This window comes from Buceros rhinoceros, unplaced genomic scaffold (genome assembly GCF_000710305.1).
Source record: "Buceros rhinoceros silvestris isolate BGI_N320 unplaced genomic scaffold, ASM71030v1 scaffold7583, whole genome shotgun sequence".
In the NCBI taxonomy this organism is placed as follows: domain Eukaryota; kingdom Metazoa; phylum Chordata; class Aves; order Bucerotiformes; family Bucerotidae; genus Buceros; species Buceros rhinoceros.
The window spans coordinates 5,094-30,748 of NW_010402943.1; the positions used below are offsets into that span (position 1 = coordinate 5,094).

The following is a 25,655-nucleotide window of genomic DNA, read 5'->3' on the forward strand; positions in this document are numbered from 1 at the left end:
CAGATGATAGGCTGAGTTCGTACCTAACCAAAATCTTTTAGTTGCTTATTGACTTGCTTTTTTTTTTTTAAATGTGTTTTAAAGACAGATGCACACTATTCCATACTGTCTCTTCTGTTGTGTTTGTCTGATTCTCCATCCAACACTACCTATGTGGAAAAACCAAGAGTCAAAGAAGTGGGTAAGTTTACAGGAGGTTTATGTTGCTAATAAAAGATACAATCCATTAACACAATCTGATAAGAAGGACATTTTTCCTCTCCATTTTATGACCTCCTTCACTTCAAGATGCTTTATAGATTGTGTTTTTATGATTTATACATTAAAAATAGCCCACAAATCTTTCCTACCCTCATTTATTTAACATCACCTAATTAAGTTTTCCAGCCACCAAAATACCTTGGGAACTCTTCCTGTCTTGTAGCGCTGTCTCTTACTAACATTCTCCACCTGTTCAGCAATGCTTGCATGCTCAGAGACAGACAACAGGTTTCTATCCTCAGTCTCTGTCTTGCACCTCAATATGAGGTCTGCTGAAACAGCTTCGGTTTATGTAAATTCCTATGTTCCCTATGTAGTCAAGGAAAGGGAGATGCCTTTGAAGCTTTCCAGAGGGAGATCCAGCTGCCTGCTTTCTAATGTAGGATTATTTCACTCAGTGCCTAAGAATGAGGCTTGCGCTTAAGTTTGAGTGGATACCATCCCCCATTTGTTTACAGTGTTGTATCATAGACTGAAAGAAGAACATTTCAGACTAACCTAAAGAAAATCTTGCATCTTAAGATTCCTTTTTGAATGATCTCTGCACATTCCCTCGGCGGTGTTTTGAATGCACTTTCAGCCCATTCCAGGAATGTGAATATGAAGAGGTTATCTCAAACAACACTAATTACAGTTGAGTAAGCTTTGTGTTTAAGATATAATATATTGTAAGTGTGATTGTTATTTTTAAAGTATTACATATCACATCATGGATATGTGGTGTCTTTCGGAGAGTAAGACAGTTCTTGCTTTGTGTTGTTTTACAGTCCAGGATCCTTGTGCTTATGTAAATTATACATTTAGAATGTTTTCATCAAGTTAAACAGGACTAGTCACAACACGTGATACCTTGCCTTCTTGCATGTTTTTCTGGGATTGAAATGTAGGGCAGTGTAACATAGTACATATAAATGTGCTTATGGCACACTCTGTTGCGTATTTTGAGTGTATAAGCAACAAAGTTGAGAATTCATAGAGAAGGATTATACATGGTTGCTACGTCACAATTTATGTGTCTGAAAGTGTATAACCTTGTTAAAGGAACAGTGGTGTAACCTTAAGTGGAAGGGAATGCCTTTTGTTATAGGTGTAGAGTAACAATGTAATTTTAGCTTTGGAAATCCTTTTAGACGAAAAGGAAGTTGGAGTTATATGATGTTTACAATTTTTCTGTTTATACTTCTCTTAGAAAAGGAAGAAGAGTTTGATTGGGTAAAGTATTTGATGGAAGGAGAAGAAATTTACTTTGGCTCAGGCGTAGATTCTCCAGTAAGTAATTTCTTAAGGTAAAAAACCCAGCTGTATAAACTGGTTTGAAGTATGTTGGAGAACTGATTTGTATGCTCTCCACGGTTCTCACAGGATTACTCGATAGGTTGCTTTATACTTTATACCAAGGAATACACACAGCCCCAAGCAGAATAACAGTAGTACAAATGCTTTTGTTCTTCACTGTATTTTAATGGTGAAGGACTTTTTCCTGCAACTAATCTGGTTCCTTCTGTTGACCCCCTTCCTGCTTTGCATCAGAACTCTTGTAGTTCTGCGATCTTCTCCGATTCTCTCATTTGTGTGGTTATTAATGCTGTGTTTATCTTAAACTGGTCTCTGGCAGACAGTTTTGTTAGTCTTTGGGTCCTGAATTTACTTTATAGTGGCAGAAAGAAGAAAACAGTTTATGTTCAGCTTCTCAGGTCAATAGGAAGTGAATATAGGTCTGTTTGTTATGTTGTACTGAAATGTACTGGGTTTATTTTTGCACCTAATAGGATTGGTCTGGAGAAAGTGAAGAGGAGGAAGACACTCAGCCCTTAAGCAGGGAAGACTCGGGGATTCAGGTGGACAGGACACCTTTAGAAGACCAAGACCCAAATAAAAAAACAGTACCTAATGTTTCCTGGAAAGGTTAGAATAAGCTGTAATTCTTCTGGTATGGTGATACATGCTCAAATTTAGCAAGCTAATGTGGCTTAATTTATTATCCTTCAGTGAGCTGTTATGTTTTAGACTTGTAGTTGTAAGGTGCACCAGATTGTTCACTGATTGTTTTATTTATAATAGTAAATAAGCAGTATGGAAGGTTTGATCTGATTTCTGTTAATGCTGATGGAGAAGACTTCTGTTTATTTATGTAGAAACATACATGGATATTCCAAAAGAGATATGAGAATATATGCAGTAAATGTAGCATGTATTTGTATGAGTATAATGTAATATTTTGTTATTAAGTATCAGAATGCTGAAAGAAAATTTGTTTAACAACAGAAACATTTGACTCAGTTGTAGGTAGAAAAAAAGAATAGTTTTATGTAATTAAAACACTTGGGGCTTACTTTTGAATAGCTTCAAGGAGTATTAGCTCTAGCTGTAAGTTTTTGTGTAGAATATTGTAGTATACAGGATACTTTGTATAAGAAGACTGCATGGTATTCATATGTTGTATAAGCGTTAGGTATCTAAATGGGATTAGGTAAAGTTTTCTTGATAATTGTAACAAAAAATGTTTTTGGTAATGTATGAAATGCATGGTAGGAAGGAACAGTGACAAAGTTGGTGATATTTGGCAGTTTATTTTTTAAGTCAGCTTTGTTTTGTATGTATCATTTGAGAATTCCTTGATACAGAAGGACACTTTCTGAGGAAGAATTGGAAACTGCGTAAATCTCCAAGATTATTTTCTAGAGCCTCTGCAACTCCTACGAGATGAGGCATTTCTATGTAAATTAATTTGTGCATGATGGTATCATATATGTGAGTGCAGTAAAGTGTAAAAAGTTGTAAACTTACTTGAACAGATCTGTGATTCTGCAGCTGAGCAGGTAGGCTTATTAATAACTTTTTCCTGTCTTTTATAAGCATTTCCTGAATAAATAAAAATATCCCACCAACTGTCACATGTTTTCACAGTCGGTGAACCTGATGCCCGCAGCTGGCTGGAGCAGCATGTAGTTCCTCAGTACTGGACAGGAAGAGCTCCTCGCTTTTCACACAGTTTGCACTTGCATTCCAACCTAGCTGCAGTCTGGTAAGAAATCAGTATCGCTTACGTATTCTTTACTGGCATATAATGCTAAATAATGTGACTTTATTAAGCATCTTTACTGTGGAAGCGTAAAGATAGTATGGTTATTGCTGATGGAGTTAAAAACAGAATTAAAAGGGTATGAGTTAATAAGATGAACAAATTGCTGTTTTTTCTATTAATAGATTGTTTTCCTTTTATTTAGTTTTTATTAAATTTGTGATATCAGAGAGAGGGTTTTCCTTTCTCAAAGAAGCAAATCTTATTGTTCAACTTCATTTGGATTGACTCTTAGAAATGTCTCTGAGGAGCTAATATCAGTGGGTTGTAAGTGGTCCTGGAAATGAAGAGTTCCCTAAAGCTTAACTTTTTGTTTGTTTTTGGTGCCTCTCTTACAAAGTTAGTCTTAAGCATAGTTGGGTTTTTAGTGGGGAAGGAACATAAAGTAGAATCCAATTGTGAACTGCTGCGGTTTTGAAAGGCAAATGAGAAGGAAAAGAAAATAAGTCTGAGTCTTCCCTCTGACCCAAATTCTGATGTATCACTACTGCAGTAATATGTGAAATAATAAAATAATCAAGGATCAAGACTGAAGAAAAAACAAAAACAAACCCAAAACAACCTAGATTCAATACTTCAGATACTTGCTACTTAATTGCTTGTCTTACTGTGTATGACTAGGTGATATTTGAATGCTTTCCATAGTATTTTGCTTAACAATATGAAAACAAACTCTGCTTTTTTTTATATACTTAAAATGCCCCATGAACATTGAATCTACTCAGAATTAGAACAAAACAGAGCCTTAAGATTACTGCTTCATTCTTACTCTCAGGTGATTCAATTGTTATTTCAGCTATTAAATTTTTTTATTTACTTTTTTCTAAGGGACCACCACTTGTACACCAGCGATCCTTTATATGTGCCAGAAGAGAGAACGCTAGTCACTGAAACTCAGGTTATACGGGAAACTCTTTGGTGAGAGCAACATCAAAAAGCTTGCAGTTTCACTTTCAAGCAAATGCAAGACTTACCTTGAAAGCTGTGTCTGCAAAAAGAACTATTACTTACTGAGCGTTTAGCTTGCACCATTACTGACAGTGCAAATGCTGCTTATGTGTGTTAACCATTCCAGTTCATGAACAAGAAAGTAGCTCACTACTGCTTGTATGTGTTGGTTCTTCAACTCTAACTGTCAAGAAGAACCAACTTGTTCCTATCCTGCCCTATGGATTTTTAACAGTGTCCAATTTTAGAAAGTATGTTTGAGTCATCTTAGAGCTTGAAATTATCTCAAGTGGAAAAGAACTGTAGGAGATATTTACTCGATGCCAGTGTTTTGTTGTTCTTCTAGCAACAACTTAGAGAACCATTGTATCATTGTGGTTGATCTGTGGTCCCCTTTTATTTGAAGAACAGACACTTTTAGGCAAGGGAGGGCTAATTCTTCTATTAATTATATAATTATGAGTCCATTAAAGGGGAAAAATACTACTCTTTTTTGTTTCTTTTCAAGGCTACTTTCAGGAGTGAAAAAGCTGTTTATATTTCAGCTGAATGACGGAAAAGTGGCTGTGCGGAATGATATTATTGTAACTCATTTAACCCATGTAAGTTGTTCCTGAATCTCAGCTGAATGTATCGGTCATTAGGAAGATTGCAAAATAGAAAATTAAACTGATTGTGGAAAAATCACATTTCCACAATTGTATTTTGACTAAATTAAGAAGACTTGATTTATTAAAACTGAATGGGCCGTTCCCATATCTAAGAATGTGATGAAGTGATAGAGATGGCAGAATTTTATTATATTTTAATTTATAGAAATATCTTGTAATTTAATTTTTAGGCTTTATAGAATACAAGTGTTTTTTAGATGATTCTAAAATGTTGGTTGTTTGTTTTTTTTTTTCCATCTAGAATTGCCTGAGATCTGTTTTGGAGCAGATAGCGGCATATGGTCAAGTTGTGTTTAGACTACAGAAGTTTATTGATGAAGTGATGGGACACAGCCCGGAAAGCGTAATACATGGAACAGTTTCCACTCCAAAGAAAACTACTGAAGCCCCATTCAGAACCTACCAAGCTTTTATGTGGGCCTTGTATAAATATTTCATTAGCTTTAAAGAAGAACTTACTGAAATTGAAAAATGCATAATCAACAAAGGTACAGTGCAAGGGGAATTTTACAAGAGGGGGACACACAAGGAAGTTTTTATAAGAGGGAAACGTGAAAAACATTATGCAGCTGCATTTGGAAACTGTGAAAGATGCCATGCTGCATTTTAAAACCTCGTTAATAACACTGACAAAATTTGATTTTTCTATTGGATGTTTACCTTTATACATAGTCTTTTCTTTTTTTTGAACAGATAAAACAGTCACACTTTCAATAGTAATAGATAAGTTGTCTCCCCGACTGGCACAGCTGAAGGTACTTCACAAAGTTTTTAGCACAGGAGTAGCCGAAGTACCACCAGACACTAGAAATGTTGTACGAGCATCTCATCTGCTTAATACTCTCTACAAAGCTATTCTTGAATATGACAGTGTTGGAGAAGCATCTGAACAAACGGTAGGGGAAATCATTCCTTCCTTAGCAGAATGACACACGAGAAAATTTTTAACTTAAACTTCTTTATGATGATAGAGTACACTAGCCTTCAGCTACCAAGGATTGAGGAAAAATTTGGCAGACATAATGTATTACTGTTTTCTCACATGAGTTCACTCAACTTGGACAAAATCAGATTTATGAGGAGATCAACAGTGTGTTTTTTAGGTCTGAGGGGAGGAACTGTGGGAAATGAGAGGCCTGGAAGCTGTTACAGAGAGGGAGCTTTGAAATAGCTTTCCCTCCTTCTATTTCTACAGCTGTGTAGTTCTGTTAATGCTGAAATGTAGGGTTTGGAGTTTTTACAGTAACTTGATTATACTACTGAAAATATACTAGATGTCATTATGTCCTTTTTTTCCCCCCCATTTTCTACACAGAAAGTTTTATGAATATCCCTTACTGCTCAAGAGATGTTAGAATGAAAAAAAAGAAAACTGGTTTTGGGTCTAACTGTGATGACAGAAGGAACAAGGGACAGTATGCGCAATGTGGGCTTCCATCAAAACTACTAAAGCTGTAGTTTTTAGTTTAACATTTTAACTTTAAAAATCCTTAAGTGTATTTACGTCGATCTTATGAACGGTAATTGCACAATTAAGAGGTTATGCTTCGCAGTATTGTTCCTAATGCTTAGTATAAAACCATGCAGCCACTTTTTTCGTATTTTCTTTTAAATTCAGGTATCCCTTCTGTTCTCTCTCTGGGTTGAAACTGTGAGGCCATACTTACAGACAGTGGATGAGTGGATAGTCCATGGTAATTTATTTGATCCTGCAAAGGAATTTATCATTCAGAGGTAGGGGTGCTGATACTGGGCACATGTAATGCTATGCAAGTATGAATGTAAAACCTGCTGTAGAAACTAGGAAGTAAAGGGTGACAATAAAAGTAGGTTTTCATGTTTGTTATTTTACTTAAGGAGAATTAATTTCTTAATCATCCTTTTATAACTTGTCTCAAAATTCCCAACAGGGAAATTGCATTAGATATGGAGCCCAATAAGGTATTGTTCTGGAATAGAAATCAATTGCTTTACTTTTTCCATCTGTAATGAACAATCATCAGCCTGACTGTGTGTGTGTTGATTCTTCTAAAAGCAATTAACCATTTTTCAAAACCAGGATGTTTGCAAAAATTACAAAATTTACTTTTTAATTCTTCTACTACTCTTGTTATAAATCAAATGCGATTTAGAATTGAAGTATTGCTACCTACTTGTAGTAGAAGTCAGTCTGGTGTCTTGAATTACATGCACATATCCTAAACATTTGTGCTGTTAATTTTTCTTCTCTTTTTATGCTACATTTTGCTGGTCCCTTTTTTGACAGCTTGAATTGAAAAGTGAATAGGAGAAATTAGGATTTTGGGTCATAATTACAAATCTGTTTCCCCCTATCTGCCAAACTTAACTGAACCTCTGTCTGTTAAGGCCAGTTACAGTGAACATAAGTAAGAGAGCAGTTCCAGTACTATTGTAATAAATCCTTAGTAGCTGAGATCTTTGACATCCTTATTATGTCCTACTTGACTTCCCTTTATCTAATTTAGGTGGTTTTCCATCTGACTTCAAAGACCAAACTGTGTATCTGGTGTAAACAACACAAAAAAGCAAAGTAAACTAAGAAATTAGTTTCACCTGCTCTAGGGTTTTTCAGCTTTCCCAGTAGTATTTGCTTCATTGTGAGTTTTAAATAAATCTACAAGTCGATCCCTAATAATATTGTTATTAAGGATGCATGCCACAGTGAATAGTTTATTTCTGGACAAATGTAGTTATAATTACTCCATTTGCCTTGGTTTTTTGGGGGGGTTGTTTGGTTACACAGTTGTTTTATCTCTTGTGAACTGATTCTTTATCCTGCTAAAGTGATCACCCTTTCTAGAAGTATCTAGATAGTGTCTAGAAGTTACATGATTTAGCTTATTTTACATAGTTTTGGAAGTGCTTCTTGACTATTCTAAGAGAAAGGCAAAGCATAGAGAAAATAGGCATCTTCTAGTCATGAAGTTTTGTCTTTTGAAAAGGGAAATGTTCAACAGCTTTTTATTTCTTCACAGAAACAAAAATGTTCCAGTTAATCACAGAGATTTTTGGTATGCTACCTACACATTATACAGTGTGTCAGAGAAGACAGAGAATGAAGAGAAGATGAGTGATAATGCCAGTGCCAGTTCTGGCAGTGATCAGGCCCCTTCAAGCAGGCAACACACTATGGTCTCTTTTCTGAAACCTGTGCTAAAGCAAATCATCATGGCCGGAAAATCCATGCAGCTGCTGAAGAATCTGCAGTGCAAAGATGGCTCTCTGCAGCAGGCTGCGTCAAGAGGTGAGATGGCAGTTTGTGGGCTGTCACGCCTTAGGGTTTCTGACAGTACGGGTTGTAGTAGAGTTTCTGTGGGTCTAGAATGATAAAATGCTCCGTGTTGAATGTCAGTGTCATGGTTGGTAACTTCAGGTCTGATCAAAAACACTCTTCCAATAAAAACAAGTGACAAAAGCAAGGTGGATAAAGATTGAACGTTCCCTTTGCTTTTTTTGCTTTTAAGAAAAAATTTCTTAAACATGTTTTCATGTGCTCATTAAACTTTTTTTTTGTTATGAGACAAATGAAAACAGCTTGTATATTCTATTAGTAAAGCTGTTTTCTTTTAATAAATAGTTGTTTTCCATTATTAAGTGGTTGAATAATTCTGAGATAGCATGTTGAACTTTTTTCCTTTAAAAAAAGCTTGCTAATAATTAGATTAAAGGTATTTGGATATTTAGAATACTTACTTTGAATGATATATAACCAAAGTTGGAGGGGTTTGGGTGGTTTTTTGGTTTTTTTAGGAAACAAAATATGTTTATTGTTTTTACAATAAATATAATTTAGTAGTAGAATACCAAAGGGTTGTTTTAGGTGCTAAAAATTAACTGCCTTTGCATCTGGAGGAGGATGTTCTCTAGCAGTCTCAGAAATACTACATATTTTAGACACCCATTCGGCAGTCCGTTTGAACATATGCCTGACCTCAGGCACAGGACTAGTCCTACCGGTTTAGCAGTACTTACTTAAATATGTATTTGAGTTTTTTCCCTGAACAATGGCCTAAATTTTGTATGCTAAAAGTTAACAATTATGTATTGGACTATAGAGTTCTTCTTTTAGTTTAGATGATGTTTTCTCTTAGAACAAACTCTGACCGGGGAATGTGTTGCCCAATTTAGATGCTGAACGAAAGAGCTTGTATACACTGTTCTTGGAATCGGTGCAGTCTCGCCTGCGGCATGGGGAAGAGTCTGTTTCAGATACTATTACAGAACAGCAGGCCACAAAGCAGAGCCTGATAAAGATGCAGTCTATAGCAGAAAGACACCTGGAACTGGATGATGTCCATGACCCACTGCTGGCTATTAATTTTGCCAGGTAAATGGACGATCTTTCCGCTGTGTTTTTCAGAGCAATGTTTTGCCTGGTGACATTTGATAGACCAAATTTTTATTGCTGCTGCGGCTGAAAACAAACAAGTGCAGAATAAAGAGGAGCATCAGCAATCAGTGACAGAAGCTATGTAAACACTACCCTCATGCTAAGTTAAAGAAAAACAATTAAAATCATTAAATAATCTGCTACTCACATGTGTTAGTTAGCATGGCAAACAGAAGTAGTCTTTACCATAACAGGCTTTGAGCAAATAAGTGTTCTAATCGTGAATGCTCTTGTAAAATCTAAACTTCTAAATGTGTTTGCTTGAAATTTGAACACAAAGTCTTTGATTTACACCAGGTATATTCTTTGAAGAATGAAGATTCAGTTGTGCCCTGCTTAAGTAATTTAACTTTAAAAGCCTTCCAACATTCATGTTAATTGCACAAAAATTCTTCATTCTTCATAATGAGGAAAGTCATGTAGAGGTTACAAATATCTTGGAAATTAGCAGGAAAGATGAACTCTGAAAATTGTGCTTATTTTGTGATTACAAATAATAAGATAGCTACGTATGTTTTGTTGGCAATTTGCATGTTTTCATTTCAGTCCTACGAGGAGGGATTTTTTTAAGAAATCATAATTAATATATAAGACTTATTAATTCTCTTGTTCATTGAGACTATTCTTTTTGTCAAAATTGTTAGATTAATTAAATGTCTGACTCATGCAGTCTGTCAAGGCAATAGCTGCTCTGAGCTGGGCTTCCTCTTACAATGGATTTATCTAGTGAATAGCTTTTTACAAATTGTAATTTGATCTTTCTTGTGACAAAATAATTAAACTTACTAAGTGTAGGCTGCAGATACTCTCTTCTCTTGATATAATATTACAGATGATATGTAGGGGCAAATATTTAAGGTCCCCCAAACTAATTCTCTGTGTGTGGGAGTTTTTTGTTTGGTTGTTTTTTTGTTTGTTTTGTTACTGTGTTTTGCTTTTTTTGCCTCTTGTTCAAATATTTACTTTGAATTTTGTTTTTGTTTCCTGGGAGGTTTGTCTGACTGCTGTGTGTGTACAATATAGGGTTTTTTATGTTCCTATCATAATGGTATTTTTGTTAAGCTTTATAGTGTTTGAACTTGGTATTGTTTTTCAGAATGACACCTTGAGCAATTATGTGATTACAGTATGCTATCCTTTTTGTTATTCTTATTCCTGGCCATACAAAAACAGTATGAAGGATCACTTAGTAGGTTTGGTATGTGCTATAGTAATGAAACAGGTTTTATTACTTCTGCATGAAATATTTTAGAGTGAAGGATCCGATTTTGATTAAAATCTTTGAAGGCATGACATCTTTGTTTTATATGTCATATGAATTATGAATCTTCTTCCCTAAGTAGTTTGTTTTATTTTGAAGATTATATTTGGAACAGAGTGACTTTCACGAGAAGTTTACTGGTGGGGATGTTTGTGTGGATAGATCCTCGGAATCCGTGACCTGCCAGACATTTGAACTGACCTTGAGGTCTTGCCTTTATCCGCACATAGACAAACAATACTTGGAATGCTGTGGTAATCTAATGCAAACTTTAAAGAAGGATTATAGGTAAGAAAGTAGAATTATTTTTCCGTAACACTTCTTTTAATTACCAGAGATATGCCATATGCTTAAATTAGGAATTCCATGTTGTGTTTCTACTCCAATTTGATAATAACAATAAAATCATTAAGGAGGAAAGGGCGATTTAATGTGATTGAATCCTGGGTGAAAACTTGGTTAAACTTAAATCAACAGCAAAGGTATAATTTGTCTTCTGTGGATGTTTGGTAGGGAAGCTTTTCTGAAGAGTACTTTTAATAACGTTGTCATTGGAAACCGGAAGTTAAATTTTTGGGAAACCAGAATGTATTTATTTAATATGAGATTCAGTTATAATACTATAAAATCAGACAAGATAGTATTATGAGGTATTTTTAATACTGCTTCAAGTAATATTCCTGTGTAGCTTATTCCTTTTACCTTTCAGGTGGTCATAAGTCATCATGCTTTTAATCTGTCTGAAATACATAATGTATTTATAGTCATGGTTCTTGTGAGATTTGGAGCAGTATTATTCTCCCTACTTTATCCAAAAAAAGGAAAATCAATATAATAATTTTCTGGAGCTCCATATTGAAGTCTCTTAGACAGATCTCTGCCTGAAATTGCATCTGCTTCCCTAAGTTCGGTTTAGAGAAAGGGACAGGATGTCAAAACTCTAAACTGTTTCTGAAAATTGCTTAGCCTGTGAGACAGCTGAATACCATAAGTATTTCTGCTGAAGTTAGTTGGGCTGTTCAGGCTTACAGGAAAAAATCACTTGGTTATTTTATTTTGTTTGGACATATGTGAAATCTCTCTGAGGATTAAGCAAAGTATTTACTGTGGACTTCATTAAATTTGTGGTCAATACTGAGTTCTTGTAGTGAAGAGTTTTTAAGATTTTTGTTTCTTTGACAGCTGTGTTTGATTTCACTTGTGTGGTTAAGACTGAGGAAATGGTTGTATGTTTGTTCTCTGTTTAGGCTTGTAGAATATTTGCAAGCAATGAGAAACTTTTTCTTACTTGAAGCTGGAGATACCATGTATGACTTCTATACATCTATTTTTGACAAAATTAGAGAAAAGGAAGCTTGGCAGAATGTTGCTTTCTTAAATGTTCAGCTTCAAGAAGCAGTTGGGCAACGCTATCCAGAGGACAGTTCAAGGTAAAATGCAAAATCCTGCAAAATACAGTTTAGTTATGTTTCTTTCAGACTTACCTGTACTAATGTACTTAACTGGCATAGTGCAACACTGATTACAAGATACTGTTTTAATGGAGTTTTGAGCTGTTGTCATCTCTTCTATCCAAGTTCACCAGAATAAATTGGGCAGTTTGTATTTAGCAATAAGTAATAAATTAAAAAAAGCTAACCACTAACTTAAAATGGATTATCAGAAATTAAGTCACTTGTTTCCTTGCACAGGTTGTCTATATTGTTTGAAAGCGTTGATACAACAAAGAAGAAACTCCCTGTCCACACCTTGGATGGTTTGACGTTGAGTTACAAGGTAGGGAGTTAATATTGCTGTAGTTCTTACTCTAGAACAGAGTTTAAATGGTGTATTAAAGTGACTTACATTTTCTGATCCTCTTCTCAGGTTCCTTGGCCTGTGGATATAGTTATAAGCTTAGAGTGCCAAAAAATTTACAATCAAGTTTTTCTGCTCTTGCTGCAAATAAAGTGGGCCAAGTATAGTCTAGATGTTTTACGATTTGATGGTAAGAAACTTCTTCGATGAAAGGTACTCTAAATACTTGTTCTGTGGTCTAAGGATGTAAATAGTCTGCTGCCTTCTGCAGTAAGTAGCATAAACCAGTCAGAACTTTGATTCATTCTATAAAATACATAAAAAGCTCTATTAGCTTTGCAAATTAGATATATTATGCAGGGCATTTTTTTCACTTCTTTTCAGCCTCAGGGACAACCCTCCTTTGTCTCTTTGATTCAGTTCTAGTTAGTTGTATTGGAAACATTACTTCATTCTTCAGACCCCGCTGTTGAAAGAACATGTCTACCACACCCTAATGTTTTGCTTTATGTATAGTCCCAAATTTTTATAAGTAATACCTTGCATCAAGAAAACAGGATGAAAAAGTACTCTATTTGAAATTGAAAAAGTAAGCTAGATAGTTTGGAATACATACTCTAAGCTATAGTTTGAATATTTGGGGATTGTAGAAAGATACCTCTTAGTGTCTCCTTCACCACGTTAGTGTTCATACTTTTTGTCCCATGTAAAGTGGATACTTGCTTCATGTCCTTGAAAAATAAATTGACAAGTTGTTGGGTTCATCTATGTTTTACACATCAGTTAAGTAGTTCTCTTCCTAAAAGCATGTGGTTTTCTGTTGTTTAAAGTTGATGGTTATGGCTTTGTGCTTAAGTCTCTTCCCGTTTGTGGAGGGTGGTATACATATTTATTTTAATGTAGATTTTTTTTATCCTTTGAGTCAATCTTTAGCTCTTAAATAGCATTTCCTATTCTAGTATTTTTCAAATTGCATTGTATATATACTGTCAAACTATTCAGTATATTGTAGCTGTATTTTGATAACACATCCAAATTGCAAGAAAAATCTTCCATCACTGTTGTGTGCAGAATAATAAGACAGATTTCAGTTTTAAGTAACATTTTAGCTGCAGTTTGTCTTTCTAAGCACTTCAATATAATACTCTTGCCTTTTCTTTTTAGAACTAGTCTGTGCTGCAGAAACCCCTCAAGTTAAGGAAGGAACTTTATTAGAACAAGGAACACTTCCTCTATTTGGATCTCAAACAGAAAGTATAAAACAACAAATACATCGCATGTTCCTCTTAAGAGTGAAACTAATGCATTTTGTGAACAGCCTGCACAACTACATCATGACTAGGGTTTGTCTTATAACACAGTTTAATGTATATTAAGAACTTGTAATGGGAGGTGCGGTTTTATTTTCCATTAAAACATAAAAAACCAAACAAAACCCCAAAATTTTAGTTTAATATCCTTTCTACAAAATGATTTTGTCCTAAACATGTTTCAGTTTTAACTTGGTAGTTTTAAATCAGTAATTCTAAAAATGCTTGAGGAGTTCTGCATGCCTGTGTTTGAACTTTGGATATTACTAGTTCTTTTTGACTGTTTCTCCCAGTGTTGAATGACTGAAACACAGCCTTCTAAAAATGGTTTTCTGTAAGCTGTTACTCTCTTTAAGAACAAATATGCTCGTAAAAGTGTTACTGGAGACATTTTAGTTAAATGGATCTTTCTCAAAAATCTCTAATGCACAGATCCAAAAGTGTGTACATATGCCCTCTCAAATATAAAGGCAATGCCTGTAGATTCGTATCTGTTCTACTATTGCCTTTTTTGCCTTTAGTAAGTTTAATATACTCCAAAAATATACTCCGAATCAGCTCCTCCGGAGACAGTCCGTCTGACCTTATGCAATGGCAATATTCCTCTTTGTATGAGAAACATCATTGTGCAGTTATGAGAAGAGCTCAAATTTTTTGCTTTTGATGATAATTTGCTATTCATGGTAATTTGGAGGGTGAGCCTAAAATTTGAGAGGGAAGAGTGAATGAATAAAGCAATTCCAAGCTCTTAAAAATACTGAAAAGAGTTATAAACACTTGGGTGCAACATGGACTCTACTAACTATGGTCTTCTTTTTAAGATTCTCCACAGTACAGGCTTGGAGTTTCAGCATCAGGTAGAAGAAGCCAAAGATTTAGATCAATTGATAAAGATTCATTACAGATATCTATCTACAATCCATGATCGCTGCCTGCTGAGAGAAAAGGTGGGTAAAAAAGGGCATATTTGATATATCGAGTTTTAAAAGGGCAATAAATTAGTTTAGTACTAATTATGCTGATTGTTTTGCAGTTCATACATACTAAGCAATGTATAGGTACTCTTGAGGAAATGGTAGCTTTTCCAGAGGTAACACTGAGATCCATTTTCCCTTACAAATCTCAGCTCAATTCTGTCAAGCAGAGAAGATAAAATTAAATTCTTTATATTGGCTTTTACAGAACTCACTTGTTTCTAAGAGATGAGAGGGCTCAAACAAACTGAGGCTTGATAATGTAACGATGATTCAACATACTGGTATGACAGGAAATGGAAGTACATGGACAGGATTGTAGCCTTCTATCCCATGTACTTGTCTGTGGCTAGTCCTGATAGAAATAGTCAGCCATGAAATGAATTAGAGAGCAAATGCAAAACATCTTAAATCTGGAAGAATGACAATGTGTACATTGTTTTTACAGACCAGATTAAATGGCATGGGATACCTCTGTATTGCAGCATAAGCATAAAAATTATTCTGCGTAACAATGAACGATCTGACTGTTGTTTTGTTTTAATTGTTATTTTAGGTGAGCTTTGTGAAAGAAGCGATAATGAAAGTGTTAAATTTAGTACTGATGTTTGCAGACCGTTGGCAGGCTGGTTTGGGGGCTTGGAAGTGAGTATGAATACCTAAAATTCTACATGGTCAGAATTTCACAGCTTGAGATATTTCTTTATGTGAAATAATAGGACTTTGCTCAGTGTTTAACAGCAGATATCAAAGGTTGATTTCATTCTTAGCAAAAGTGAAATTTATTTTAGACAGAACTGAACAAATTCCATGCACTTCTGTCAGTGTGCAGTATTGTTCAGTATTTTCTAATTAAAAACATGGCCAATATATAACTTGTAAGTGTTTGAAAAAATTGCAGAGCACAGCAACGAAGAAGCTTTTTTTCTTTTTCTTCATACTTGTTCATAATGGTAAAATGAGAGGCTCACGGTTTGGTTTATGCTCATGTTTCCTGGTGATAGTTTAAAATTGTCAGCGGCTAGATACTGATGTTCATGTTAATTTGTTTGTGAGAAGTGGGATTATTCAGTTTGGTCTTCATTCTAGAAGGGAATAAATTTTGTTTTTAATTTAAAAAAAAAAGTCATCTAAATCTAATCTCTGAACCTCCCTATTTTGCTAATCTGGACTGTCCAAACTATAAAACCTTTATAAAAAAAATTTGTGGTAAAAATGTGAAGCTGTTGAAGTCAATGAAAGTTCTGCTGATCACTTTGGAGTCAAGATTTTTGTGCAGAATGTTTGATTCCATTAGATCAAGTTCAGATTTCGTACTGTTGGTAAAATCTGAAGTTATTTTTTGTTTATCCTTTCCTATAGTACATTTTCTGTAAAAACAACCTGGGATGGTGTTATAGTTGGGATTTTTAGAAAAGATGTGTCCTTCCTTATGTGCCGTGATTGAAGAAAATAAAACACTTTTTTAGAAACCCAGCTGTAATTTCCGATATAAGATGGTCTGTGAATCAGTTGCTCTTCTGTAAGCCATCCTGTAGACAAGATTAAAAATAAAATCTGATTTTTTTAAGAATAGAATAGAATAAGGAAGGGACCTACAATGATCAACTAGTCTGACTGCCTGACCAGTTCATGGCTGAGTAAGAGTTAAAGCATGTTGTTAGGGGCATTGTCCAAATGCCTCTTAAGCGTTGACAGGCTTGGGCCATTGAGCACCTCTGTAGGAAGCCTGTTCCAGGGTTTGACCACCCTCTGCATAAAGAAGTGTTTCCTAATGTCCGGTCTAAAACCTTCCCTGGCACCGCTTTGAACCATTCCCACGCATTGTATAGCTGGATCCCAGTGAGAGAAGATCAGCACCTCACTCTCCACTTTGCTTTCTCAGGAAGCTGTAGGGAGCAATGAGGTCATCCCTCAGCCTCCTTTTCTCCAAACTAGACAAACACAAAGTTCTCAGCCGCTCCTCCCAGGACTTTAGTGCCAGTCCTTTCGCCAGCTTTGTTGCCCTTCTCTGAATGCATTCAAGGACCTTTAACATGCTTCTTAAATCATGGTGCTCAGAACAGCACAGAGTCCTCAAGGTGAAGCTCAACCAATGTTGAATACAGCAGGACAATCACCTCTTTTGACCAACTGGTTTGGTGCACCCCAGGATGAGGTTTGCCCTCTTGGCTGCCAGGGCTCACTGCTGACTCACACTGAGCTGCTGTCGACCAGCACCCCCAGATCCCTTTCTGCAGGCTGCTCTCCAGCCATTCCTCTCTCAGTTTGTACTTCATGTTTTTGCCTGCTGCTTGAAGGATGAACGATAGTGGGCAAGTCTCCAAGGCTATGTCTAACACTCAAGGGTTAATCTATGGCTCTGAGGCCAGGCGGTGTGGACTGGCTCTCATCCATATTTTTCAGAACTAATTCTCTTTGGCATGGGTCTACCTAGAACTTGGATCTGGCTCTCCTGTGGCATTAGGAAGTTGCTATTTTTGAAATGCTTTTCTGATTCAAAGTGTCAGAAATAATTTGTGAAGGCTGTTCTTAAAGACTGACACTCAGGGCATCTACTCTTGCATGTGTCAGGAAAAAGTCGTAGCTGATGTGGCGTCAACTACATCCTCGTGGGAGAGAGGAAAAAGGAAAGGAGTGACCGTTGTGACTACACCTTCTCCCTCCCCTGGTGAGTGCCAGCTGGCACAGTCCAAAGTGGAATTTAAGAGCTGGCTGGTAGGAAAGCAGAGTGTGTCCCTGTTTTATTTGGCAGTGTAGGTTTACTCCAAGGAGCTGTGAAGCAACAGGGACCAGGAATGGCTGTCTTGAAATTAAAAGCTATGTAGGAGTAATAGTTGTCATTTGAAACCACGCAGTTCCTCCTAGTCACTGCAGATATTTCTAAGGTAACGAGGAAATTATTAAACGCCATTGTAATGGTGCTCAGATGCTCCTATCAGAATTGCCTTTATTTGCTAGGAGTGGTATATACAGGTATAACTGAAATATTGTGAGATCAAGCCAAAATGCTATGTAAGGAGTACTTCTGTCATTTACTGTGAAGTTTTGGTCGTATTTTGAAGATAACATATTGGCTGGTCTGTTAAGTGTTCCTCTGTTAAACTATTTCGTAGGATGGAATCCATAGAGAAGATGGAATCTGATTTTAAGAACTGTCACATGTTCCTTGTAACTGTTCTCAACAAAGCTGTCTGTCGAGGCTCTTTTCCTCACTGTAAGTACATGAGGCTTTTCATATACCTGCACTTACTGGAACTGAAACTTTACTAGGAATGTATTTACATTTTAATCTGTTTTAATGTTTGTCAGTACATCTTAAAGAATTGCATTTTTTGAAGTATTCACTGAGGGACATGAAGCCCTATTTCTTGCTAAGTTAATTTCATTATTTTTTTAGTGTTTGTGCCATGCTTTTTTTTTATGACAACTGTCTTCAGTTTACCTGTTTCCTTGACGACAGGATGCTGGTGTAGTCAAGCAAGTGACAAGCAGTGTTCTAAACAAAGGAGTGAAACTCAATTCTGGAAGGCATAGAAGGACATTTGTTGTTTTGTTGTTGAGTGGCAGCTGTGATATGTCTTTAACAGATAAAATTGCAGTATTATGGGGTCTCATTTGCAATGGCAAATGCCCATCTGTTGGAAGTTACTTTCTTGGTAGCAGAAACAGCAGAAGATGACATGTCTGTCCTTCTACTTGCAGCCTGATATTAGCTTAAACTGCTAATTGGTGCCAGTTTGAGTTAGGGGGACAACTGCTGAATGGGGTTAGCTGGGATGTAGATGTATCTTCTAATGGGTTTCTAAAAGAGGAAATACCTGACATCACTGCTACTTGGTCTACAAGATGCTGTCCACAAAAAGCATCTGTGAGAACACTTTACTGCATATAACGCCCCACAATTCTTACTCATTTTTTTTTCTGTACAGCAGATAGTATTTCAAAGGAGCTAATTTCTTACCAGTTCTCACCACCTGAATTAACTGAATTATCCATTAACCACCTAATGGATAACTGATGATGAAAGAGGTGAAATTTTGTGTAAACTGTCAGAAATTCATAAAATGTCTTACTGTCTTAAATCCTGAAGTGTTACAATTTAAACAATGAACTGGTATCTTCCTTTTAAACTGTAGAAGTGAATATCGCAATACATATTTGCAAACTGCTGCAAATGCAAGTATTAACCAGTTCTTTATGGTTTGGTTTGCAGTGGAATCTTTAGCTTTGTCACTGATGGCTGGCATGGAACAAAGTTAACACCTCAGTCCACTGAATTCCTGAAGAACTGAAGGCAGCGTTTATGTTGAAATTCCCATGTTAAAAAAATGTAAGCATTTTAACCTCCAGTTTGAAATGTGTACAGCTAGAGGATACTGATGTTTTGGAGCTGTGTGAAATATTTTAAAATGTAAATAATGTACAGGTATTTAAGTGTATTGGTTCTGGAAATATTTTTCTCTGTATATGCTTCACCATCAAAAACCATGTACAGTGTAAAATTCATCCTGTGAAACAATCTTACTTGAAAACACATAAAATGTATTTCATGCTGTTAAAAGGATTTTTTTTGTTTGTTTATTGTGAATAATTGTGGATTTAATTTTTTTATTAACTTTGCAGCTGTAAATAGGTCACAGGGCACTGTGGAGTGGTATGACTCAATTCTTAGTATTCAAAAGATTGATGGAGTTAATTTTTAGCCTTTTTTTCTTTGAAGAAGCATTCATCTTCTTTGCTTAATGGTTCTTAAGAACTCTTTGGGAGCAGTTACGACTGTTAACATAAGCTGAAAAATACAAGATTAACTTAGCAAAATGGATTATTGCAATAAAATTCCAGTATTTTTGATGTTAAATGGTCACATGCTTACTAATTTCAGTGGTAACTCTTGACATTTTAAGTAGTATCAAGACCACAGTTTATAATATATTAATTTTACCTATTGGATGGTTGAGAAGTTTAGACTTGGCTGTCCTCCTTCTAAGCCTTCCGCAAACAAACCTTGTGTCCAACAGCTCATCTCATGTAAAGCCGTAGGTTGTCATACAGAAGTATACATTTCCAGAGAAGTAAATGTGGAATGTGTTTGGCACAGGATGACTTGCCTGTCTCCTCCCCGTGAAAATTTCTGGCATTAGCACACCTGCATTTATGATGGATTTTCTCTTTTTAGCCATTTACCTATTTATTTATTTGAATAAATAAAGATTTAGTAATTAGAATTTCACTGACGTGTGTGTTTCTGCTGGAATCCAGTCAGCAACTTAAAAAGTTTGAGGGCTGTTTTCTGAAGGTAAATGAAGTATATTACTACCAACTGTGAGGCGGTATGGCTTGCATTATGAAACCTTTTTTTTTAACTGTGAATTAATAATTACTTTATATGAAACAGAATATTGCATTCTTGTTTGAACAGGAGATCTCAAAAGGTTTTTCCAAGTTATAGCCATAAAATGTTTTCAGGGAATAGAATTTTGTTGTTGTTGTTGTTTGTAAGGTATAACACTGGGAAATCTTCTGCTACCCTGGAGCATGTTCTTTTTTGTTTGACCAAGGTTTTGCTTTAGAGAACATGGTGTTTGTATTATCCTCTGCTACCACAAGACACCATGCTTTTCCAAGTGGCTATTTTTTGTGGTAAGTGGACACCTATTAGCAAAAGTAATTTGTACTTCCAGTTTACCATGACTGGTTCTCATTTAAGATTCCTTATTATTTATTGCATGCAGAAACTGTGTGTGTTGTCTGTTAACTGTTTCTTGCTTACGCAGAGTGAAACTGAATAGTATACTGATAGTTTTAAAAGGCATACTTGTACTAGGAAGTTCAGTGCTTGTACGCCCTGGTTCATTACTTTTTGAGTAGATGTATCTCTTGTTAGATTTTTTTCAAAGCACAAAATACAAGTGGTTACCTAATTTCTCCTTTCTATGCAGTCATTACCTTCAGTGAAATTAATGCTTTTCATAGACTTGCCTTGGATAATATTAGCTTAAAAAACATATCTTCAATCCTTCATGTTGTTTAAACAATAATTCCTAGCAAATCACTTGCAGATTTGGCTTATTTTATTTGAAAGATGCCATGCAAGTGGAAGATTTTGCTGCTTAGGAATTAACCTTGCATTCTGCAGAGAGACTTCTGTGCACTTTGGAGGTAGGTGGTCCTGCACACCATTTTTCAGACAGCTTCCAATATGTGGTTGCTCTTCTGTTGTCACAAAAGCATAGGGAAAAATCCAGCTCTGGCAATGTTGGCTGATTCTAGTCATGGACCACCTCCACACTTAGCTTTTTGTGTGTCAGTAATACTAGCTGACAGATTCCGTTGAATGAGTCTGTCTTATGGCATCTATTTCTCTTAGAATCACAAGAAAATAAGTCTTTTCTTATAGAGTGCATGTGCTGTGGTGTCACCAGGACCTTTTCATCAGTCCCCTGGCAGGAGTTAAAAAGCCTATTTACCTGTTTAGCCTAAAGAAGGCTTTTAGTGAGGTTTGGGGTATTTGAGCTATTTATTTGCTCGTATTTCCTCATAACTCTCATTTCTTTACAGAGTTGTATTGTTACTTGGATTCTGTTCTGGGTCCATTCCTCTGGAACAGTTTTTGACCCTGTTTCCAAATTTCTGTTTTTATCAGTTATCTCTGAATTGATTTCAATCTTTAACTTCTGGACACTCTCCCTCTTTGACAGAGGAGACGTAGCATTTGAGTGTACTTTACTTGAGGTTCTGGAATTTCAGGTAAGCAATGCAGAGATGTTAGAAAAATGCAGCCTAACGTTATTGCATGTGTGTATCAATTTAAGGGGGTTCTGTCGTGGTCTGTCGTTTTGTAAATTGTCAAGTCTAGCTGAAGGAAAGCATAAAAAATACCGAGCAAAGCGTGTAGAAACCGAACTTTCTAAGCTTTAAGGGGATGTTTTCTAATTTAGAACCATATTTTTGAAAAAGTCCACTAGGTGGCAGATTTTTAAATTTCAAGGGAATTTTTTTTTATCAGTTGGTCTTTTTCTGATGTCATGGCTGTTGCTTTCATAATGTCAAAAGGCTGATCTGTATTTAAGTGAGAAAAGACATGTGTTTTCCCCTGAATATGTCTGATCTAAAAATCGTAAAATAAGAAGTAATTATTTCATAGTTTAAAAAAAAATAATTCTTGATTATGGAGAAGCAGTTTTAATTAATTGTTGAAGGAGAAGGAACGTTTAGTTTGTAGTCATAGCCAGGTTATTCTGATCCCAGGGAACTTGTAACTAGAGAGAGAAAGCACTGGTTAAATCCTGGTCTCAGCCATGTTCTCCTATTTTATGCTAAGGCACAAAAAGACCTGCTTGGGTTTTTGAAACTTGAGACGAAGTACTTAAATGGTGCACAAGAGAGAAGTGAATGGCTTTAAAAAGCAGCACTGGTAGGGGTAGAACAGCAAGCATGGATTTGGGAGCTTAAATGTAAGGATTTGTTTAGGTGCTATTGTTAGGATTATTATTGTTGTTGTTAGGTGCTATTATTGTTAAGACTAATAGTCACGGTAAGATGTTATGTCTGATGTCTAGAACTATTTGGAAAAGATTACTCTGCATTATTGGGTGCTGCTGCAGGTTCGTCTATACCTCGTTTCCACCTTGATTTGTTCTTTTTAACTTCCGGGTGCATTCTCTCGAAAAAGTTGCAGCATAGAAGCCCTTGTCTATCAGGCTCAGTGCTTTTCTTCCTTCTTCTGTTTCCTATGGGCTTCTATAACCTTTAGGCTGCATTTTACCCCACAGATTTAGTAAATTCTCCAATGCTTTCTTTGCTGTTTAGTTTTAATGACCCCTAATGAACCACTAGGTCTTGGAGGACCTTTGCTTTTGTCAAGCTGTTGATATAAAAAAAGTTAGCAAACAGTTGTTGATTGCATGGTTTCCGTGGTAGCTTGGATTAAAGATAGCATCTGTAAATTGAAGGCTGATTAAAAGAAAAAATACATAAAAGATCCCTCTGATGTGCTTTTTAATTTTATTAGCTGCAGAGATTATAAATTTTCCACCTCTCCTCTTACACTCCTTCACACACTTACAGAAGAACCTTTCCTCTCTCTTACAATTCATATTTATTGGATTGTGCCGTGGCTTGTGGCTGCACTGTACATTTATTGCTGGGAAGGCTCTAGGGGGTCACAGGTCTTGGAGTCTAGATAGCTAATAAAGTTACCAGCATTAGAGGGGCAGGGGTGAAGAGTGTGTGAGATGAATTGAACTAGGCCTGTGTGCCCTAGTTCCTGTATTGCTGCCCTGCATGAGCAAAATGAATGTAATTTATAATATAATCTCAGGAAGAGACTTGGTGCTGCTTCATGTCTGTCAAGGATTTGGTGGGTGGGTTCTGGCGTGGCTGGCAGTGCAACATGCAGCGTTCTTGGAAAGCAGAATGGGCGGACATGGGCCTGTTTTACAGGTAAAGAGTTAAATCCCTCTGAGATGGACACAAAACGTTTGTCTAGCATTTCAGGGAGCTGGAAAGCAGATCTAGGAAACCCTACTCGCTCAGATCCATTTGAGATAGTGGCGTTCGGCACATGGAGGGAAATCAGGACTGGAACGCTGCACGTGTCGTCACGTGCTAGTGGGTATTTATGAATGTGCAGCACGCCGACTGTTGGCAGCACGTGTGCTCTCAGGGGTAGGAGTTAGGTGTAGGTGACCAGATCACTTTGCATTTGCGTAAAGCCTTGTGAAGTGCAGAGCTCAGGGCTATAGCAATGGAAGGAGTTACGTCTTCACGTAGCTGGCCTGGCTTCCTGCCATGGGCAGGTTCTCACTTTCTGAGTTTGCTGCTCCCTGAGACCTCTGAAACTGCTTTCTGCTAGTCTTCTCTGCTTAAACTCTCACAAGTACTATGCCCTTTACAGAGGTGCCTGTCTCATCCTGAGAGCTGAAACAATGGGTTTACTATGTGTAACGTGGAAGCGTAGTCGTATTTGCTCTGTCTGACACAAAATGAAGTCTGTGCTGACTTGTGTGAAAAACTTTGTCCGGTCCTTTAGAGTACGGACAGGTGGCTGATACATTGCCAGACATTGGATGTAATTTTAAAACCGATTTATAGATTATTACCATTTTTTTCTTTGTAGTTTTGTGTGCCGTTCTAATCTTGGCATTTTTGTGGCCATTGCCCATCGCATCTTCATAAATACCTCTCTGTGTCAGGTCATGACAGTTTCGTATGTTGCCTTACCTCCTTCCTTCCTGAGGATGAAAAGATCTCTGCAGACTCAGCATTTTTTTTTTTTTAAAAACCGAACAAATAAAACTCAAAAAGCTAGATATGCTATTAAGCTTACACATTAAAATATCTGATTGGAAAGGTGCAAAAGCAGAGAGTGCATCAGCATTTTAGACATAGCAGACAGGCGTGGTTGACAGGCATGGGTTAAATATCAGGTTTAAATGAATGCCCCCCAAGAAAGGGCTGTTTGAGTTCCTAAGTCTAGCCATTGGGCTTCATCAGAACCACACCTATCTTCTAGTGGATGGGAGATCAGATAATGGTTTGATCAGGAATACACAGATACATATATCTTCACCTTGTCCAGAAGACTCACCTTCAGGGTGGTAAGAGTTGTTAAGAAGGATGGATATGGTAGAGGGAGAAGCAGGTCATGGGGATCTGCTGAACGCCTTCAATCGAGCTCTGTCATTGCAGTACTTAAATGGCACAGAAGTGGAGAGAGCAGGGAGTTGTGAAAGCATTGCAGAATTGAATCAGGCAGCTGTCATGTTGTCATGTGGGCTCTTTTACAATGGTTGTGGTAAGCGTGTGTCATGTTGCATGAGAACATAGCCATCCAGATGGTAAAACGGGATTGTCCTCTAATTCTGATGTCAATAGGACTGTAATAGAGAGGCAGCACGAATCTTGACAAGCTGCATGTCATCATCAATTACTATCAATGTTATTTTGTGTGACATAATGGGTAGCTATGAACTTGAGTGTGGGAGCGTCGATAAAGGGCAGATTGCTCCAGCAGTGGAGAAATAGCTCCTTTGCCCACTCAGTTCCTTTAGAAGGAGCATCCAAGATGCAGGGCACCAGCCAATCCTTAGGACAAGCTGTTCTTGTTAGGATAGTATGGCAACAGTTGTGAGAGTCTTGCTTGCATGCAAAGAAGCTGCTTCTGGCTCCGGGTGGCTTTCAGCTGCAGTGGCAGTCACCCATCTCAGGGCAAGCTGCTGTTGATCACATCTTGCTGGGAGCTTTTGGCTTTGTTTGAAGCAAGCTCCCTGTCCTTGCTGCTCTGCGGTGGCTTTGTAACCAAGGCCTCACTGCTGATGTAGGCCAAGTGGCGGCACTGACTCAAGGCTGTTCAGGATTTGTTCTCACCCAGGACAAGGAAACAAACCCAATCCCGTGTTACAAAGGTAATTGTTTGCCTCAGTGAGCTCGTTGCCCCAAGTGGGGTTTCTGGAAGAGGGCATAGGATGGGTTGCATCCGCAACAGTGTCAGCTGCCATTTTAGAAACGGAAGCATCCAGCTCTGGTTGTGTTTTACAGTTTTGACTGAGCTGGGTTTGGAAGCTAGGCTGATATGGTGTGAGAGGTGAAAGTCATTGATTTGGTATATGTATTCAAAATGGTTATGAATATATACAAACAGTCAGAGAAGAATAAGCAGCTGCATCCTAAAAATAATAATAAAAAAAGAAAATAAATTGTTTCATAGCAACAACTGTATTACAGCACTGGGAAAAATAGGTGAAGATGTGGCTGTGATATGGTGAAATGGGAACAACATCATTTTGCAATGATGCATAACTTCTCCACAAGCTGTGGGAATTCTTGATGGTATGGAATGAGTGGAATAATTGGATAAGAGAGTACTTGAAATAGTGAGAATCGGGGTGTTTAGCACTTTATTCCCACTTTCCAAAGGCCATTACAAAATGTAGATG

General features: G+C 36.8%; 1 protein-coding gene across 1 annotated transcript in view; it reads left to right on the top strand.

Annotated features, from left to right (window-relative positions):
- The window catches only part of TUBGCP5 (tubulin, gamma complex associated protein 5), a 23,253-nt gene extending 3,986 nt beyond the window's left edge, over positions 1-19,267 (top strand). The window contains exons 5-24 of the mRNA XM_010132808.1: positions 85-181; positions 1,451-1,530; positions 2,031-2,166; positions 3,169-3,286; positions 4,172-4,261; positions 4,800-4,893; positions 5,204-5,450; positions 5,656-5,858; positions 6,581-6,696; positions 7,959-8,227; positions 9,112-9,310; positions 10,734-10,922; positions 11,882-12,064; positions 12,326-12,410; positions 12,501-12,621; positions 13,596-13,774; positions 14,563-14,688; positions 15,272-15,360; positions 17,832-17,932; positions 18,932-19,267. Coding sequence (XP_010131110.1) covers positions 85-181; positions 1,451-1,530; positions 2,031-2,166; positions 3,169-3,286; positions 4,172-4,261; positions 4,800-4,893; positions 5,204-5,450; positions 5,656-5,858; positions 6,581-6,696; positions 7,959-8,227; positions 9,112-9,310; positions 10,734-10,922; positions 11,882-12,064; positions 12,326-12,410; positions 12,501-12,621; positions 13,596-13,774; positions 14,563-14,688; positions 15,272-15,360; positions 17,832-17,932; positions 18,932-18,978 — 2,769 coding nt within the window. The 3' untranslated portion in view covers positions 18,979-19,267. The remainder of the gene's footprint in view (positions 1-84; positions 182-1,450; positions 1,531-2,030; positions 2,167-3,168; positions 3,287-4,171; positions 4,262-4,799; positions 4,894-5,203; positions 5,451-5,655; positions 5,859-6,580; positions 6,697-7,958; positions 8,228-9,111; positions 9,311-10,733; positions 10,923-11,881; positions 12,065-12,325; positions 12,411-12,500; positions 12,622-13,595; positions 13,775-14,562; positions 14,689-15,271; positions 15,361-17,831; positions 17,933-18,931) is intronic.
- Positions 19,268-25,655: the final 6,388 nt, after the last annotated feature.